We start from the raw sequence: 21,899 nt of genomic DNA on the forward strand, positions 1-21,899 counted from the left end.
AATACCACAACCTTGGTGACTTAAATAACAGAAATTCATTTTCTCACATTTCAGGAGACTGGAAGTCCAAAATCAAGGTGTTGGAAGGTTTAGTTTTTCCTAAAGCCTTTCTCTTGGCTTGTAGTTGGCTGCCTTCCTGCTCTGTCCTCACATGGCCTATTCTCTGTGTATCTGCATGCATCCCTGATGTCTTTCTTTTTATAAAGACACTAGTCATATTGGATATGGGCTCACATCTATAACCTCATTCAACTTTATCTTTTTAAAGACTGTCTCTAAATACAGTCACGTTCTGAGGTGTACTGAGTGTTAGGACTTTAACATGAATTTTAAGGGGACACAATTCAGTCCGTAACGAGGAGTTTCTTACCATGAAAAAAGGCAATCTGTTGTACATAGATACCTTGGAAAGGATTGTGAATCAGTTTAATGAAACTGAAAGCTAGCAAAGTGATATCAACAGAGTATTGATCTTGAATACTGATAATAGCAGGAGAAAGGGGGCAGTAGTTTAGGAAATTGGAAGCACATTTTAATGATGTAGAGGTAAGAAGGACAAGACGGAAAGATGTGCTGGATTAGTTGACCTAACCTCCCTAGTTGCAAGCACAAAATTGTTGATCAGGGCTTTGCAAAGCTTATATCCTTGCTATGTGCCTGTCACTGAGAAAGTCTAAATTAATAGAGTGGAGTAAGCAAAAGTGGCATTTGGCAGATGAAAACATGTATCTTTTTGAGATAATGTGTTAAGTTAAAATTATTTTTTTGCGATTGAAGGGGTGTAACTGATTTAAAGATATTATTTTTCTGTAATTTCAAGGATCGTACTATTGTATAATGGTGAATGTATTAGAGAGTGAATAGAACGCTTATCATGTACTTGAAGTATTAGTGATTTCTTTCTTATTATAGATCATAATTTCATATTTTATACGTTAAGAAAGTTTTTATTATATACCTGGCATTATGATTCTACATTGTCGAGAGTCTGGAATCTGTTGTCTTCCTTTGAAGAATGTTGAGTTTTGTTTTGGCAGACAAGTAGCTGATTCCTTTTTTTTTTTTTAAGCTTAATTAGGGTGGATCTAGACCTTTTAGGGCTGTCACCTAAATACTCAGCATTTTCAATGTGGCATTTTACTCCGCCAATCACAAGTTCTACATCTCTCAGTCCATGCCACATCTGGAATCTCTATTCTGCTCACAGCTCTGGATCACCAATAGCTGTTTTCTGTGGGGCCTTACAGTCTTGTTTTGTGCATGTACAGTTTATGATTCATCCAAAAACTCAAGGTGACCCCTATGGAGACTCATTTTTTTGTGTGGTTAACTCTTTTTTAGTGCTCTTCCCTGCAGATTCCAACTATTGCAATAGCGCTGAACTCTTAATTTCTGCCTCTTCAGTCAAGAGAAATTATTATGATCTGCTTGGGCTCCATCTACCTCTCTGTGCTGACGTCCAGAAAGTGCCACCAGTCAGAAAGACAGAGTCAGAGTACTCCTGGGCTCTCACCTCGTCTATTTCCCTTCTTTCAGGAAGCATGGTCCTGTACTGTTTGTTGTCCAATGTGGAAAACCAATAATTTCTTCTTGAGAAACTGAAAACATCTTTAACATGAGTTTTGATCAATTTAAATTCAGCCTTTTAGAGGTTGGTTTTTGATGAGGCCAATTTGATATATATGTACTAATATTACTACTGTTTTGAAGATGTTAAACATGGCTATATATTAGCAACATAGCAAAGATAAATCATATCAGCTTGAAACATTAATGCAAACCACTATAAAAACCCCATCTTCAGAAGGAGGAGCATGTTAAAACCACTTTTGCTGAGAAAAGTATTCTGAGAATGGTTCTGTTCACAAAAGTTTGTTTTCTTAGCTTTTGACGTCCTCAGGTAACAAAGTCAACATTCTTCTGTATTTAACGAAAATAGGTTTGGAAATAGCAACAGGTGTTTTGGTAATAAAAAAATAAACTATCTGTGGCTTAAATCATTGGGATGCTTTGCTTTCTTTATTATAATTACTGAAACAAGAGATTTTGAAATAGTCTGTTACTATATAGATTTGAAGAAGGGATTCTAGGAAGTGACCTTACTGATTTTTGGACTTATCATGTTTAGTGTAACAATTTAGAGTAGTAGATTTTAAAATAATTTATTGTTAAAGAATATAAACATAACAGAAACATGTAGCTATTAAAAACCTAGGGATATAATTTTTATTGTCATCATAGGATAGCATGTTAGTAAATATAAAATAAACGAAGAGAATTTAGACAAATTTCTTTTTGCATAATTTTATAAAATCTTTTTCATAAATGTTAAATGTTCCAGTTTACTTAAATTTCCAGTCTTAAAATGTTCATTTGCTATCTGTATTTAAAAGAAATAGTTGTTTGCCTAAAAAACAAACATGTATAGATTTAATAATTGTTTCAAATGTATTTCAATATATTTTATTTGGTCAGAAAAGAAGAAAATACAAATTAATTTTAAATAACAATTCAGTAAAAATTCCCTTTTTGATATGTCTTCTCTTCCTTCCTTTCCCTCTCCCATGCTCTCCTCTTCACCCTTTCTGTTTCTCTCTCCTCTTTTTCTTCTACCTTCATGTAAAAAATAAATGAATTTTATCTAATATTACTATATATTGTGATCTAATGAAAAAAAAAAATCAGGGCCGTGTCTCCCAAAGTGGTGAGATAGTTTATCTAGGTAACTCAGGCAGTGAGGTTTCAGTTACTTCCCTGAGAAATAACATTTGCATTTTGCCAGGTTATCTGAATAATTGCCTGTAAATCCTGATTTTCTACAGCTGTGGAAACATGTCATCAGGCTGTACTCATACCATCTTCTTGCCCAACTTCGATAGTTAATGATTGAGTTACTTAGTTTTCCTTATTTGTATTCTTTCTAGTTTCCTAAATTCAGTATTCAAGGCAGTTCTTTGAGTGTCATGATGGGCCTGATATCTTCCTTGTTCCACTGGTAGCCAAGGTCTAGCTCTTGGCAAGGTCTGAAGTCTTGTATGATTTTATTTGATGTTACTGTTCCAAAGGTTTTGAAAACATACAATATGAAACCACTTTAGGTAAGACAAGAAAATTTAAATTTATATTTCTAATTGCCACCTAAACCTTTTTGAAAATGTACTAAGTGTTAAGAAAGGGAAGTTACTTTCTTAGTATATATTTTCTATTACATTGTTGTTCCTGGATTATTATCCCTTTATAGGTAGAGATTGTGTCTATTAATTTTTTAAAGGGTAATTTAATAAAATTTCATAGGGGAAGGTATCTATTAATTGCATGGTTTTCAGGACACTAATATTTTAGTGATCTATATTAGTTTACTTCCAAAGAAAAGTTGTAGGGTTCTGTGTTCCGGCTCTGACACAGAACAGGTTTGTGATCATGGGTACTTTATTTAATAATGTCTCTTGAGTGACAGGTTTTTTATATGGAATATGAAGATGATAATACCTACCTCATAGAATTGTTATGATTTAATGAGTTAATTTAAATGAAACATATAGAATAATATAGCTAGATATTTGCTATTATTATTTATAATATTTTTATCTCTATGCTAATGTATCTTAAAAATATTGCTGTTATCAGTATTCTGTGTAAGCAGCCGTATATCCTGTGTGCCTCCTTGTATGAACAATAGTTGCAAATGATATATATTCTGTCAGAATATTTGTGTCCCTCAAAATTCCTATGTTGAAATCTTAATGCCCAGTGTGATGATATTTGAAGTGGGGCTTTGAGAATTGATTAGGTCATGAGAATGGAGCCCTCATAAATTAGATTAGTACCCTTATAAAAGAGATTCAAGAAAGGTCCCTTGCCTCTTCCACCATGTGAAGACCGAGTGAGAAGTCACCAATCTGCAGCTGGAAGAGGGCCTTTACCAGAACCTGATCGTGTTGGCACCCTGATCTCAGACTTCCAGCCTCCAGAACTGTGGGAAATAAATTTCTGTTGTTTATAAGCCACCCAGTTTGTGGCATTTTGTTATAGCAACCCCAAAGGACTAAGATATTTTCCCATTTTCTTAAATAACATTTTAAGTTTCTGTTTGATTAAATAACAATAAGGTATTTTCCTTGAATAGTCTTAGTAGAATTTAGAAATGTGACCTTTCAAAGTTGATTTTCTGTTTGTGAAAGTATTTGTTTCAATATGCTTAAATGTTAGAACACAAAGTGACCTTACATAGAGATCTAATCTAACACAGTAATTTTTGAGCTTAGGAAATTCAGAGTTAGTGGAGTTACTTTAGGTTTCGCTGTGAGATGGTGACTTAGCCAAAGATCAAACTTGGTTTTCTAATTCACATCTAGTATACTTTTAACTACTCTGAGATGATATTATTGGACTCTCAAGAAGGGGGAAATATCTTTGCTGTCCAAATAATTGAGCAGAAATAAATGTCAAATTACCTAAGATAAATGAGTTGAATGATAACGTTTATGAGTATGTGTCTTTCTCCTGCCTGGTAGTTACTTTCTGTGTCACTACTCTTTTAAATGCTCCCCGATTAAAGCACATATGTAGGAGAAAATCATATATGATGAGCAAAGAAACACCTGTCTAATTGCTTCTGCTGTTTGCAAATGGACTCTTTTTAAGATGTAGAATATATATGAATTGACAATAACAAATCTGCTGGAAGATTTAAAGCACCCAACACAGAACTTTGGTTCTTTGACTCTGAGGTTACTATTGGTAATTGGCATTTGAATACTTATTAACACTGTTGTGTATGAGATAAATTATCCACCTGTTGAAGCTTTTCAAAAATGTAGATGACAACCCATGACCTGTTGAGTCAGAATAGTTAACAGGTAAGGACTGCGGTTCGACATTTTATAAGTGACAAGGATTATCATAAAATGCATTGCCTGAAGAGATCTACTGCTTTGAAGGCTGGTTTTGGTGGTTATAGGAAATGATAAAAAATCTACTACCTAAGGAAATTATGGTTCTTGATAATCTTTTATATTAAAGCTACATTGCTGTATAGGAATCTCTTCAGTCGATGTCTTTTTCAAAAATATGTTGTAAAGAACACCAGATCTTTGTATGTTGCTAGGTTTTAATAAGGAAATTGGGCACATAGTCTTTAAACAAGTTTAGAAGATACAGCTTCTTATGTTTAAGACCTTCAGAATTTTAAAATAGAGTTGTTTCCCAGTTCATTTATGGGTTCTTTTATGGTGGACTCTTTTGTATATTCTACATACAAAAACAAACAAGGAATATAAAACAAAAAACTTTGGAATTTGCAACTTAAGACTATGTTGATTCTGAGAAAGCTTCCAAGGATGGGGACGCTGGTGGATGCAAGGGAACACATTGAGGTTACTGAATAAAAATCATTGACATTTTCTCTCTATTAATGCCAACCTAGTTTGGCTACTTCTAACTAATTATTTGACTCTGATCAGTCCTGATAAATCAGGATGGAAATTGAAACATTTCCCTTTTCATGCCTTATTTCTGCTAAATTTGTACTCATCCTTGAAATCATTCTTACATAACACTATAAATACTTTTGCTAAATTATTAGAGTTAGCATCAAAGAAGATATCCAAAAGAATGCAGGTATTCTTTTTATGTTTCTGTTGAATCAGTACCTGAACCAGAAGGTTAAGGAAAACTTTTGTGCTGATTCCACTCTATGAAAATAACATCAGCTTTTACTCAGTTGATGAACTCATTAAATTTACCTTTCCTCAGTAATTAAAATTGGTAAAATAAATCCAGTGGCAATTATTTAGATAATGTGTTTAAACTATTTTGCAAGGTCATTCGCAACAATCATAAGACCCATGAGAAAAGCGTTATTGTCTGTTGAATACTCATTCTTGAGGGTTCTTATTTCTTTCACTCTTGTGTTTCTATATTTTCTCTATCAAATTATTTATTGGTTTTTTTTTTTTTCCTATCTGTGGCCTTAGTTAGGCATAACACTTCTCCTATTTTAGAGCATTTATAATCATTAATATTTTATATAAAATTAATTTTTATACAATATATGTATGAATATAGATATAGATCTAACTACATGAACATTAACACAAATACAGACTTTTTTTTCTGCTTTTGTGCTTTCTCAGCTGTGTTATGATAACTTCCCTTGTATAATTGTGTTTCTTGGCTAAGATATCTGGTAACCATTATTTACAAATAATACACTCTTTCGTACAAGGTAATATTCTTCACAAGGGCATTTTATATGCCAACTCTAGTTTAATTTATTAGGCTTTGAATTCAGTATTTCCTTTATAATGAATATTACAGGCTTCTTTTTTTATTTTGGAAGTTAATGTTTATGTTATTTTTGCTTAACTTTGTATTTAACTACAAAAGGTTTACTGTCTTTAAGATTCTAATTTATTTATAAAATCTTCAGTATTTTCTTTGGTGCTATTTTCATTCAATAATACTTCGAGCACTTACAATGTACCGGGCACCATGATGGACCATTTTTCTAAATGTTAGGTTTTTTTGGAATAATTATAAATATCAAAAGTGTGGGGATACTTACAGCATTACTTCACTGAAGAGATGTTTCTTATATTGGTAGTCTTATCTTTTTAAAAAAAATTTATACAGAATTGTAATGCCTAAAAATTACTAGCCTTTCATAGTAACCGTTTGTCCATTTTCATTTATGATTAAATGTGATGGTAAATGTGTCTGTGCAAAAGCTTATTTAATGAATTTCAGGAAGAGTAAATTTATGAGGTCTACTATGCTATGATGTCCCACTTCCCATTTCATGTTTAAATTACCTTGAGAGATTGAAATTTGGACTGTCTAGTAATTTATGAATTATAATGTAGTGGCATCATATATATTTAATTTTAACTTATTTAACTACATTTTCTAGATAAATATAAATTTTACAAAGGGAGGAGAAAATTACATTTTTAAATAGTTCTGCTGATTACTTGTTATTCCACTTAACAAGTCCACAAGTATTAGATGGAATCAAGCCTGAAAAGTTAATACCAATGGGAAAAAATTTATGAACAAGTATGAGTAACTTCAAGAATTGGTGCTAGTAACAAAGGAAAAAAAAAAAGAAAAGGTAAGCACTATTTAGAAAGCCAAGCAAGTAAGGCAATGAGATCTTCATCCAGGAAAGAAAACAATGAAAAATTAATTGGAAACTTTATAGAAATCTGATTAAGGAAACATCGGAGGAACTGATACATCTTTCACAGAAGATTAAGATGATGGCATTAAACTGGAAGAGCTAGCAAGTTAAATCTTTCTTTATTGATGATATGTTTAGATTATTGAAAACCTTGAGTAATTTTTTTTCTGAATACAGTTTCTCTATGAAACTATATAGTATGATATTCATTAAATATTTATGCATGAATGTTATTATATAAAGTTATATACACTATGTATTACTATAGTTAATGGTCAACTTAAGGAATTTTCAAGGGTAGTTTTGATTAATTGTGATTGCTATATGCACTGACTTTACAACAAGATTCAACCCCATAGTATCTGCTACTCCCCAGGAGAACCCCAAATTGTTTTTCCGTACTTCATTTTTCTTAGTTGGTGCGCATAACCACTCTTCCACACTGCAGTGATAGGAGTAGTAAAATGGTGCTATGGGAGCACAGAGAAAGGGCATCTAATCAAGACTTCTAAGGCTTTCTGACAGGGTGATATCTTTACTGAAATATATATCTAGGATGGATGAGAGTTAGCGAGTTGAGTTGTAGGTAATAGAACACTATTTCTCAAAGATCACATGTGAAATCTAAGAAGAGAGAGAGAATGGTACATCACACAAAATTCAGTAAGGCTGTAGTAAGTTGTAACAGGAAAAGAAAGATATTGAAGTGCATTAGGGAACTTTACCTTTGTCTTCAAGGCAGTGGAAAAGGACACGACTTGATCAGATTTGCCATTTTAGAAAAATTTTCTTAGATGTTTTGTAGGGAGTGAATTGTAACTGCTTTGGCCATTTTAAACTATAACAATAATCTAGGCAAGAGAATATAGAAAGATTGGGTACATAGAATTAGATTTAAGGCATTAAGAATGATTCCCAGTTTGGCTCTTGGGAAGTTCTGGGGATAGTGGCATTATGAAGGCTTTGTCTTGAGACTGCACATTGCTATGACAGCATGCTGAAAATGAGAAGTTAACACATTGCTAACAGTGATTAGCAAGCTTCATAAATATAAGGTCTAATAATGTAAAGAGTATATTCATAGTAAACTAATAAATTTCCTAAATGTTATTATCTGAAATCAATGCTTAAAATAACTTTGCTTATTTGTCTGTTTTTGAGTATTAAGAAAAAAGAATACAAGTTATTTGTTTAAAAAAACTTTAATAGGTTTTTATTGAAAAATAAAAAATTCATAAACAGTATGAAACAGTGTAATATGAAAAAAAGCATGCCAATGTGTGGAAATGAAATTTCAAAACAAAAACTTTCTCATTTGGGTAAGATATTTAACTCATTACTAACTTAAAAGTGCTTCAAGATGGTCTGAAAGTGCATTTAGTTTGTTTTTTTTGTACCAAATTCAGGTAAGATAATGATTTTTACAAAGCATAATAAATTATAGAATGAGGGCATTTTGTCAACTATTTGGTCTAACCCTCCAAACCTAATTTTATAGATTAAAATGAAAACCGTTGCAGAATCGTTACATGATTTGCCCATAGTCGTTGAGACAGTGAATAACAGAATCAGGTTTAGGATCCTTCTGATGCATTGCATTAACTCAGTAAACATTATTTTAGTTATTTTATCATTTAACAAATAATTTAAAAGTATCATCTCTGTCACATTTGGTTAGAAAGCGAGTTGGGATGAAGTGTCTAGCACCGCAGACTAGGGCATCTCCTTTTTGAAAATTATTACATAGTTTTCAAGGGGAAAAGCCTCTGAAATTTAGCCTTGTATTTGCCTCTTCATAGAAATAATGCAGACTGGTTAAGTTATATCACATAGGGGAGGGTTTGTGACCTAGCTTAATGATTCTTATACACCCAGTTCACCGTATACACCATGTGATTTTTGCTACTTTTGCCCTATTCTGATTTTGACTTGCTTGTTAAACTAGTCCTAGTTTTAACTCGTTAAACTAGAGTCACTGCAAACAATATGCTGTTAATACATTATTTAAAAAAAACTCAGATTCCCTATATCATTTCTTTAAAAAGGTTTTATTTTTCATTTATTTTTGTTTAATTTTTAAATTTAGACTAGTTCAGTGAAATCCTAAGCTCTGTAAAAAGCCTAGGTTTTATTAAAAGTTGACCAAATTCAAAAAGAATGAAAATTTCAAAACCTTTAAATCTCTATGAAGAGAATGCTAAAAAAGTCTTAAGTTGACAGAAGACCATACCGGACTCTTGTACAACAATGAAAGCTTTGTGCTGGCTTCAAACATTTCATGACATAGGTCACAGGCAGAGGCAGGCCCCTTTATAAAGCTGGTGAAAGCTGAAAAATTGTAGATTTGTTTTCTGAAAACTTATGAACCATTTAAACTGCTTTCCAATGTTTGTTATTTTTAACTGCAAAATGATATATATTGAAGGCTATAATGTACTTTCATAAACTGCTCTTCTCTACTTATATTTTTTATTTGCTTAATGTTAACTAGACTGGCAGAAGCAGGCATAGCTGATCAATAGTGTAGTACTTTACATAGATTCAAAATAATTTTTAAGAAGTTATTTTTTCACTCTATTAGTATTTAAGAATTGATAGCAATCAATCAGTTCATATTTATTGAGGAAATACTATGAGTTAGAGATTATACTAGTTTGTCTTATGATGATAACAGTGGATATAGGACAAACTCATCCCTGCCTTCATGGACCTTATAAATATTCAATACATTATTACAAGAGTGATGAAATCACTGAGGATGTTGTGGGGCCATATAAAGAACTATTGAAAAAGGTGATTATATAGTTTCAATTCAGATATGCTGTTTGAGATCACTCTGAAACATCCTTAAAAAACTTTGAAACTTAGTCTTTTTTTATCACTTTGCTCAGGGTAAGCTAGCCTTTTAATATTCTCTTTTGGGGAATCTACTTCAGAGCCATCTAATACTGACTATTATGCTTTCAAAAGAAATCCATACAAAAAGAAAAACAATGTAAGAAATCAAGTTATAGTTAGTGTTTGATAATGGAAAAGAAAAACTGAAGTTTCACAGATTAATTTGGAAGAAATAGTAAGATGTTGGAAAGCTGTGCCTACCTCAGAACTTCCAAATTAGTTCCTTTATAATTGTTTGTTTTACTTATAACTTTCTTGCAAATAGTTGGGTCCTGCCCTACTCAGATATAAATTTTTCGAATACACGGTGGTGATATCTTCTGGATAGTGCTTCACACATAGAATATACTCAATAAATATTTGTTGAATAAGTGAAAGAATGAATTCTTAAGACTTAAAGAACTAGTTCATTTGATATTAATTTTTTTAATTAAAAAATAAGATTGCTTTATAGGTTTGAACGATATTCAATATATTCAACTTTATTTTTTCTTTTCTTTTTTTTAATGCTGTGAATACATCTGGAGTCTGTACTTTATCTTTGGTGGCCCACCCAGCCTCTGACATTGAGAGTATTGGATTTCCAATGATGACCTCTTAGGTTACCCCAGTGTCAGTGGATATTTGTCATTAAGTCTGACTTTCAGCTGTGCTGGCTAAAAGAGGAGCCTGACTTTTAAAAAAGTATACCAACTTGTATAAGCACGCATATGTGCGCGCGCGCGCACGCACGCACACACATTTTTAATTGTTTAGTGTGATGTTAATTATTGTTTTGTTTGGTGATTACTGATTAATAGGTTAGACCATTGACCTTTGTGTAAGATGGTCATCAGTTGTTCAGATTAGATTGTGAAAACTGGATAGCAACTGATTACAGATTTGAAAAGCGGCTATTTGATGAATGGTGAGAGAAAATAATGTTTGCTTGTTTGGTCAGATTAGAAATTTACTGCCTTAAGATAGGTCACTTTAAGATACTACTTATTGAAGTATGGTGTGATCAACGTTATCTCAGCTTCTTTTTTGCTTATCTTTATACCTGTCAGTAAGACAAACTACAGAGACAAGAGAGTCCGAGTCATTGGTTGGTTATTTTCTCTGGTGAAAGAAATAGGTTTTATGAAGTTTCAGATTTACTTACATTTGCCTACTTAAGGTTTGGATTTTGTTTTTTCCCCCTCAATATTTTATATCTTATAAAATAAAACAAAATGATTTATTGATTGCAAACATTTAATAAATATTTATGAAATGGATAAAATAGAAAAAAGCAGCCATAGCAGTTTGGCTACTCTATATTCATAAGAGATGATAGTTCTCTGACAACTGGGTTATTGTGAATTTGGAAAGCCATGAATTTATCTTACTTTATTATTATTTTTTGTCTCTAAGAAGTTATAGAAGAAAGCCTGAAAGTTCTTCAGATTCATTTAAATGAATCTCAGTTCGATCTTTTGTATCACATATACATTATATTAATAATACTTAAAAGCTGATATCAATACTTCCGACATGACTTATAAAACAATTTATTTTATCTCATTTAATCATGTCAAAAATCATGGTTAACATACAGTTCTTACTTGAGGAACTTAAGAGATTCTGTAATATTGTCCAAGGTAAATGGCAGAGTTAGAGACCCAAGCCCAGTTTTCTGATTCAGCTTTTCTATATACCTCATATAGAGTTTCAAAGTAAATAAATTTTGATTTAAAAATTAAGACACATTTAAAACTAAGAAATGATGTACAACACTTTTGGGTAATATGTTAGGCATGTAGCAAAGTATAAGGCATGGCTTCTAGCTATAGGGTGTTTATAATCTAATTGGAAAAATGGGAACTATACGTAAAAAGAGAATAACAGTACAAGATAGTATGTATAAAATGAGTGAGTCAAACTGTAAGCCCAATAGAGAAAGAAGAGATTGCTGAGGATTGGAACTACTCAGGATGACTGCAATGGGTTGTGCTGGAAGGGAGCACATAATTGACCCAGCATAGGATTGGAGGACATTTTAGAGAGAAAGTAAGGAACGAACAGGAATTTGTAAGAACCCTGGAGCCCTTGGAGTAGTTTACATACTATGGTAAAAGATTTGTGGGAAGTGTGGGCAGAGAGGCAGGTGAGGGTCACATCGTAGAGGGATTTGAATTCAGGGCTAGGATCTTAGGATTTATTTTTTTATGGGCCATGGGAACCACTGAAAGTTTTTTTGTTTGGACATAGCTTATTGCAAACAGTACATATTTCTTTATGGTCAAGGGACCTGAAGTTCAGAGCTTCTTTTAATCAATAATTTAATCTAAGAGCTAAGTAGCCGTTGCCATCAATAACATGCCTCAGGACATTAATATTTTGTTTTGGGCAGGGGCTGGATATAGGTGTGTATGTTTGGGGTGGTGGTGGGGTGAAGGGTGGCACTCTTCATTAGAGTTTTATAGTATCTGTGTGTGAAGCTATATATCATATGAAGAGGAAACAAAACCCATAGAAAAGGATAATAATAATTAGTCCCTGATAAAACAAACATAAACCTGAAAACTGTTTTTAAAATACTGAGATTTAAGGGTTTAATGGTTAGAGACTTAAATTTACCACATAGTTTAACTCATGGGATTTATGTAGATTTCTGGCAGTTTAGCCAACAGTTTCATTTCCTTTTGACATTAAAAGTACCCAGGAAGCCAACATTTCTGCCCTTGTCATGTCTGAACTACTGCTGCCAAGCTCCTGTAGTTCTTCTGTCAGATGAGAAGAAGTGTGGCCTTCTGTGGAGCCACCTTTCAGAATAACAAGGCTTGTGTAAAGATTCCCCATTTTTTAGATTCAGTGAACCTAATGAGAACTTGCAATTTATTCCACAGCTCTGCCAATAAGTATTTCAGCTGTAGTAAGTTAATTGACAATAGTTTTTTTTTCCTTTCTTTCTTTTTAAAAAAAAAAATTCCTGGAAATGGTGAATGACACATTGTCATGACAGAGACTAATGATAATATTAAAAACTGAGAATTCTGGAGATGGAATCTCAGAACAAAATTCCCCAATCAAGATCAAATTTATACTTTCCTGCCTGGATTTAAAAGCTTGCAGATTTATTTAGCATATCTCTGTCTCCTTTTTCCTTTCCTTTCCCTGATGCCCATACTTATCCAGTCATTTCCTGCATCTTTCTCTCTCATGAACACTATTTTGACAAGGCCACACTCCTTCTCATTGCCTTTTGAACATGTTTTGTTCTTTTCCAACTCTATTCAGGCTCTTCCTCATAACGAAAATGAGTGTTTATAACCTAGTAAACTTAATATGAATTGATTTTTTCCTTTAAAAATGGGATGCAAAACTTGAAAGTGAAAGCTTTAATTGTTCCCCTTAAAATATGTAAGATTGTTAATAATATAGACGTTTTGGAAGTCTGATTTTTGACTTCCTGTAGATATAGGTCGGATCCATTCTGTTGTATATAAAACAGCTTTGCTTGTTTGGATCCCCAGAATCATTGTTCAAGGGATCCAAAGTCATATTAGAAATAAAGTGTACAACATTGAGACCAAATGGAATGAGAAGACCAAGCACAAGTAGAGGATACAGGTAGGATGGGTTGAAATTTTGAGGACTGCTTGAAATGAGCAATCTAATACTTAGGTACCAGCTATTAGAGTAGCACCGCTCTTTCTTGGTTTCTGGCATTGCAGGGGTAGGATAGAAAAGATAGGATGGAACATTTTCCTTTTTATTAAAGGCTATATAAATGTTAAACAAAATTTCATTTTAAATAAATATATAAATTAAGAGGCTATATTACAATACAATTTGCTATTACATGTATGCTAGCCCTTATTCCTCATGGCAGTGGCTACACTGGAATTGTCAAGAGAAAGGAATAAAAATAGTACAGTGAACGGACCTGAAACACTTGGTTATACACAACTCTTGGTTCTTTGTGGTAAATAATGGTAGATATCAAGAAATTTGAAATGTGAGAATAATAATAATAAATTGTCCGGTTAAGTTTTCCCACACATAGAGATAATCATCAACTAAATATTTACTAACAAGTAAGCACAAAATAATTCATGAATGTGTCCTGTAAGCTTGAAGAAATTCCAGCTGTCCCATTCACTCCCTCACACAAAATGTTCACTTTGGGAAAATATAAAGATTCCTGCAACAGGAATGATGGTTATTCCTGGCATCAGGCAACCACGGTTATCAAGTGTTCACAACTGGATGTAGAACTACTTAAAGGTTTAGCACAGGGCATCATCTCTAAGAGTAAACAGACCTCAATGGATTCTTATACCCTATTCATAAAATGGTGGAGAGTATCTCTAAACTATTTTAGGCAATCTATATATCTCAAATGCCTTTAATTTCACTCACAAGAGCCCATATGCAATATTCATCATGCTTGTTTTCCTGACTTGTGTTTCCCAAGAGATATACACGTTTTTGTCATTCACTGTGTTAATTAGTAAATCATCAGTTATTGGTTGAGATACAGGTCACAAAAGTGCCTCTAGTAACCTTTTCAAGAATGTGGAATTTATTATTAGAGTCCCAAAAAACCTTTCCTGGTCTCTGCATTCTTGAATAGATGCTAGCAATACCTGGGTTATAGCTCACTCTGACTAACATATACATTTAAATGCATTGATTTTTAAAGTAAATTCTAGATGTCATAACAAATAACTATAACACTATAAAACATACTTTGGGTACCAGTGTATAAGCCATTATATGGAGTTTTGAAATGAATGGCAGAACTTTTTGGTAACTGTAATTTTAAACATGTTACTGTACATTTTAATTTAACTTAATGTTCTTTTCCCAGATGTCCAACATGTCACTAAATGCAATATTTCTTCATTTTTAAAATCTATCTGCAGTTGAAACATCCTCTAACTATGACACTTTTGCTAGTTTTGTTCATAGACAAGCCTGTGTTTTGTCGATTGCTAGTGTGATTTAGTAAACAAACCCTAGGTGAGAGCAGACTGGGTAAGAAATCAGGAAACCAGAATTATCTTCCTCAGTCACCTCATAACTTAATAAGTCATTCAGTGTGAATGTGTTCAGAGAAACGCCCTTTTTTATTTACCCTTCTCTACTCCCAGTACATTTTTAGGAGATAATAAAATAATGTACATGAAATATAATAGGACCTATATGTTCTACTAAGTTAAACAGCTTTGGAAAGTAAAATATGCTTTTATGGGAATTCAATTAATATTTGATCAAGGAATAATTTACCCACTTGGGAGAAACATCTTTAAATTGTTATATGATAAAATGTAAAAGCAAAGACTGTATGATCTGGACAAGTTATTTAAGTAACTTGGTTTCCTCAAGCCTTGGTTTCATCATAACTAAAATGAAGAGAGTGATAGTAAGCACTTCACAAGGTTAATGATTAATTAGATAATAGACATAAAACCCATAGCAATGTGTCAAGCACATATGTTTTTAAAAATGATATTGAATGGTATTGATTTTAAGAAACAAAATCAAAGGAAGTGTTTGAAGAAAATGGTCAACAGTGCCCAGGTGATCACAGGTCTCTCTGAGAAGCATGAGTGAGAACTCAAAGTTCAGTGTTGTTTTTTTTCTAGAATGTGATATATGTGTGCCTGAAAAACCACTCATTCTGCAGAGTTGCATGCAAAAAATAATAGAGCTTATGGGAAATAAGTTAAGATTTTAGCAGACCACACAAAATCTATTCAGCTTTAGGTGGTTGTTAGTTCTCCAATTACAATCCTAATAAAAACATTAACTCCATTAACTCTAGCAACATTTGTACCCAGCATCACAGTCAGCTAACCCTTTGCATCACAATTCCTCTTAAATGGAGGAGATGGGAGTTATTGAATGTTTTTGATTCCAGTGGTTTCATCAAAATTAAATACCTGGTTCAAGATACAGGGAGAAATGTCACCACAGCTTGTTCAGCTGTAATTGCAGCTTTAGGAGAGATCTTAACTTTTGAAAAGGATAGGGTTCTTGGCTTCACTAAACCAGCCCCTAGTTTTGCTAAAGGAATAGACTTATACAGAATTTTTAGCCACTCATCTCCATTTTTTAGGCCTTTATTCATTGCTAAGGCTTTCTCTTTAATTTTGATGAAAGCTTGTCCCCGATCACTTTAAACTATTAGCATACTAGGAAAAAATCATATGAACCAGCAGGACATCCACAGTCCAAATTATATTGATATTGTAAAGGTGCTGTTTTATTTTATAAAAATATGTACTGTAGGAGAATATACTGTGTATTGGATGAAAGAATTCTGAACTCCCCTAAATCTCTTTGGAACAAAGTTGTTTATAGAGAATAAAGGAATATAAATCAAGCATGTTTCTATTGTTGCTTCTGTTTCATGTGTATCAAACACTTTTAGGGATAATTTAATGGTTTTGCCACATCAAAGATATCTGTTAGCCTTTTCTTACATTTTGCTTGTGCTCATTCCTCACAGTTGGCCAAAAGTCTGAAATGATCTCTTAATCACTAGCAGAAATTCTCATTCTTGCTAATAACTACTGTTTAGAATAAATTTAATTTATATTATTCCTTTAGCAATATTTTTTCCTCCAGATACCTTTTAGAAGCACCTCTAAGGTACTTCTATCTAGTTCTAGCACTGAGAGATCAACTGTACCTGTAAAGCATTTGGGAAGATTGCTGCCCAAGATAGGCAAAGACTATTTTGGTCAAATTATTCAATGTGTGCAATGTACTTTATGTTTTATATTAGTATCAGAGTGTTACACTTTCTAAATGGCTCACTTTACCAAATCTGCCTTAATTTTTAAAAATAGTTTTGATGTTTTAATTGTCACTTTATACCAGTACTAAAGCAGCAAGTTGATACTTTACTCACAAATTATATGCCTAATTTTGTTGGATCATATTTTTATGTCATTTTATTTTAGATACTTTAAGAAGAGATGATTTCATTATTTCAAGTCCTGATGTCACTGATATAGCACCAACTAGAAAGAGGAGGCAGCGGATGCAAAAAAATCTTGGGACAGAACCTAAAATGGCTTCTCAGGAACATAAGCTCCAAGAAAAGGAAAAGTAAGTTATTTTATGCTTTGCCAAATAGTGAGATGACATAAGAAAAATCTAATAGATAACCTTAATTTTTTTTATTTCTGAATTTAAGGCTATTTTTAAAGAACAAATATGATTTTAGAAATTGTAACATGTTTAAATCTATATATTTTCCCTGGTATTCAGTTAATAAGTCCTATTAATATTTAAAACAGAAGTGCTAAAAATATAAGTCAATTTTTTTCTTGTGGTTTTTACAAGTTAATTAAGAATGGCATGTAGAATACTAAAAATATTAGAATCCAACTTGTGTTTAGTAAAATATTTCAATCTAATTTACTGCTTTAAAGAGACCCATATAGCATTCAAATTGAGCACTTGATTTGGTTATGCTTGGGATTTTTTTGATGTGAAATGTCTTTTTCTAGTCATCTATTTATTTCTATTATATTTTAGACTTACATACTTTACTTTTACAGTTCACTTTTTAGTTCAGACTACCCTCCCTTTGATCTGCATCCCAGTTTAGTCATAACGAGTTAAGAAGTTGAGATAATAAACATTTCATTGCAGCAAAACAATCAGCATTCATAAGGAATAGTACCAGTTAAATCAAAAACAACTGTGCAAATCATTTGTATATTTGGGTATATTTGTACGCCTGAGAATTTATTTCTTTTTCTTGAAACTTTTTATTAATTTGGCAAATAGTTACTGAACAGTAGCCATATGACAGATGATATTCCAGACCATTGATTTCAAAGTGTGGAATAAGGATCCCTGGGGGTTCCCAAAGCTTTCTGGTGATTCACAGGTTAGCCCTTCTTCAGTTCCATCCCTGTGTGAGGCCAGATTTTCTTCATATATTTCAATTAAAATATGTCACATGTGATTGGATGCAGAAGCTAATGACAATCTAACAGATTTGCAAAAGTATAAAACATTGCCCTCGTAAGATTTTTTCCTTTGGGAAATGTAATGATTTCACAAGAAGAATACATTATTCATGTTACATACTGAGTTTATTTTTATTTTTAAATGAATTAATAAAGATTTTTAAATTTTCTCATTTTTAATTTTGAATATGACAGATATAGTCCATATAAACAAAAATGCTTGAGGTCCTCAAAAACTTTAAAGGAGTCCTGAGAGCAGAAAGTTTTAGAATTCTGTTATAGACAATGAGATTGCCAAGACAGGCACATATAATACATGCCTTCAGGAAACAGCCTGACAGGAGGGAGTTTTGGAGTTTCTTGCGTAAAAATAAGAATTGTAGGTTTCTCCTCAGCCTAAAGCTTCCCATTGGTCCCAATGAGGATTCCTCAAGGCAGTGGGAAAAGGGTAGGTAGTTCACAGAATATTTTCCCAAACCAACAAGCCAAAGGCAAAAATATTGAGAAATGCTTTTCTTAGTAGTTTTGTTTTAATGTTCTCTCTTTCATAGTCTTTTTTTTTTTTTTTTTTTTTTTTTTTTTTTTTTTTTAACTGAAGTCCAAAGACTAAAAGAGTCTCAGAGAAACAGCAAACTAAGCTCTCTTCTGAGAGTGGAAGGGAAGCATAGGACTTATTGTTTGAAGCATAGGACTTACTGTTCAAAAAGTTAAAACTTGTAGATAAGCAAAAAGATTACTGTAGGTCTCTTCAAAGTTGTACTTAGAGGACTGAGGACTGTATGACTGGGTCACCTAAGGATCATCTGCTCTTCTAGGTCAGGGGAGTTGGCAAATTATGTCCTGTGAGTCGAACCTACTTACTTTACATAAATAAAGTTTTATGGGAACATAGGCATGTTCATTCATTATTTACTGCCTTTAGCTACTTTCATGCTACAACAGCAAAATTGAATAGTCATGACAGAGACCAAATGGCCTATAATACCTGAAATATTTGCTGTTTGGCTTTATACTTTTTTTGACACTTGCTCCAGGGGAGGTAACTTTGACTTAGTACTTATCGATCAGGACCCAGTCCCTCTAAACTCACAGAAGATTGATAAGTTGCAGAGAATTTCTCTTGGGTAGAAAAGACAACTCTAAAACATGGTTTTCTTGCCTTGTAGGGTATTATCTAGTTTGGTATCTATCTCTGTAGTCTTACTACAGCATTCTTTTTTTCCACTGTGTGTTTCAGTTTCTCATGTCTTTTGAAGCAACTTTGTCTTTTCATTGGTCCCCTTGTTAATGAGTTTAAATCTTGTTAAACCTTTGACATATGCTCACAATAAAGAAAAAAGAAAGAATCTTAGAGTTAACAGTGGAATCGTTAACTCCACTGTTGGGTTTTTATTTTCTCCACAATTGGCCTGATCTACTAGTACTTGAAAATGCCATCTGTATACTATGGTGGGTCCCTTATGTCTTCAGCCAATATATTTGAAAACCCAGTGTGTGCTAAACTCTACTGGTTTGTGTTTATCATGTAAATTTATTCATTAGCTCATAATCCCCTGGCTTCATAGAATTCAAAGTATTGTATGATCTCTTAAGTAATGAACCAAAAATGTTTCCAATTTGCAAACATTAGAGTAAATGAACCATTCCTATAGATTAATCTGGGAAAAATAAAATTATAAACAGTATGAAATATTCAGAAAACTGTACTTCATGCAGTCAAATTTTAAGCAAACGAGTAATGAGTATTAGTTATGTGTCAGTTATAGTACTGGGTGCTGAGGATTCAGGAGAGTAGAAAGTAGACATAGCCCCTGTCCTCATGGAACTTTTGGACTAATTGTTTGTGGGCTAAAGATTTCAGGGTCTGGAGGAAGAATGAAATATATTGGTTTTATCCTGGAGAGCTCAATCTTAGTTCTTTGTGCTCTATGTGAGAACTAACTATGAGGTTTTGAGGTTGCCAACGTTTTCTGAATACATATATTGCTTAAACCAGTTTTTGATATGCATGGTACAGAGATTAAAGAAGTTTAGATCTGAATCAAAGACTAAAGGCTTTTTAGTATAGGCAATGTGTTTATTTCTACCAACATATATGCAATTAATGTTGGGTTCCTTTTCCATGTTTAGATGATCATGCCAATATTTATTTTGTATACTTTCACTACTTTAAAAGTTGATATAAACCATATTAACTTTTTGAATTGTTTGCTAATTATTATCATTGTGGACTTTTATTTCAAGTACTGATGATTAAAATCTTATTTTATGTTTTTAAATTCAAACTACTACCTATTTTATACGTTCCTAAACACCTTTTTACTCTGATAACTTATCAACAACATGTACAACAGTTAGGTTAACATACTCTAACTGTAGCCTTCCAAACAAATACAGATATGGGTAGTTTGCTGCTTAGGGGTGAAAAGATATTGACCCCTAACTCTAAACTTCACAATTCCCTATGCCCTTCTTTAAGCAATTCTATGCTTTCTAGTTCCTTCAGATATTCCCACTGGGCATCGTCTATATTTTTTTCTTTGACTTCTCTTTGCTTCTTCAGCTCTACATTTCAAGAACAAACAAAGTAGGGAAATGAATGATGGTACTATGGTTTAACTTTTTTTATGTCTACCAGATTTTGTGCAAGTTATTTCATCTTTCTAGAACTTAGTTTTCTTATCTGTGTAATGAAATGATTGAACTAAGTAATCTGTAAAATCTCTCCCAATATCTATAATTCTGTTATTCTTTGAACAGTTCACCACTTTCAAAACATAAGCATGATTTAGCAATGAATTACTTATACATTAACTATTAGCAATTAAAATTCATGAAAAAATATAAGATTAAAAAATATAAGATGTCCATGGATGAGAAATTTATTTATCTTTTAAATTTTTGTATTTATAAGTATTTCACAATGTAAACTTTTTAGTACATTTCCTAAATGCAGTGGGTTATTTTGTACTCTTAAAAAAACTAAATACTGATTTATGCTAATCTATATGTATATACTAATCTATAATAATACTAATCTAAAACAAAATTGTGGTAATTTTTAAATTTATTTAAACATTTATTATGATACTGTCATTAGTACAATGATAAGGAATAAGTAGAAAAGAGATACAAAGATAAATAAGGTTTATGATAAATCCTTTATATGAGATCTCTCATTTAAATTTCATACAAACCCTACAAGGGAGGTATTAATTTCCCCTTCTTATAGATGAAAAGCAACTAAGGCTAGAAAGATAGTTATTTTTCTAAAGTGGCATTGTTAGTGTTTTATTTTAAAGCCTGTATTTGGTCCACTGTCTTATGGAGCTTATAATCTATTGAGAGACAGAGATGTACACGGATAATTTTGCGATTGCAAGAACAGAGTGAAGGAAATACACTAGCTTTAAGGTTCTAAATTGGAAAATTTGGAATTATGTTTCAAATTTTTAAAATTTCTCTCAAAGGTCAGTTGGAGTGGTTTTAGGGCATTTTATTTGAATCAGAGACCCACTTTTATCAATATTCGAGAGATATGCGTGGAACTAATTGATGCAATCTTCAATTCCATCTCATCAGCATGTCAATATTTGAAAGTCATTTAATTTGTGTTCATGGTTAAAAAGTAGAATAGCCAAGTTCCTTCTGAGTTAATGGATGGCGTTATGAAGTAATAATTGTAATTTAGCTGCATTTGATAAAAATTACATTTTTTTTTCAGCTTAGAAAAACTAAATACTGATTTATGCTAATCTATATTTATATACTAATAGAGAATTAAATCAGCTTAGAGAATTAAATCAATTTGTAAATAAACTTTCAAAATTTCTGGGCAAACTATAACATCAAATATAATAGAA

The 21,899-nt window shown here is 32.3% G+C and overlaps 1 protein-coding gene across 4 annotated transcripts in view; it reads left to right on the forward strand.

The window, feature by feature from the left end:
* The window catches only part of XRCC4 (X-ray repair cross complementing 4), a 217,539-nt gene that overhangs the window by 121,336 nt on the left and 74,304 nt on the right, over nucleotides 1-21,899 (forward strand). For all 4 annotated transcript variants that reach the window (XM_039875002.1, XM_039875005.1, XM_039875003.1 and 1 more), the window contains one exon: nucleotides 17,017-17,164. In XM_039875002.1, coding sequence (XP_039730936.1) covers nucleotides 17,017-17,164 — 148 coding nt within the window. The remainder of the gene's footprint in view (nucleotides 1-17,016; nucleotides 17,165-21,899) is intronic.

This window comes from Pteropus medius, unplaced genomic scaffold (assembly GCF_902729225.1).
Source record: "Pteropus medius unplaced genomic scaffold, Ma_sr-lr_union100, whole genome shotgun sequence".
Classification (NCBI taxonomy): domain Eukaryota; kingdom Metazoa; phylum Chordata; class Mammalia; order Chiroptera; family Pteropodidae; genus Pteropus; species Pteropus medius.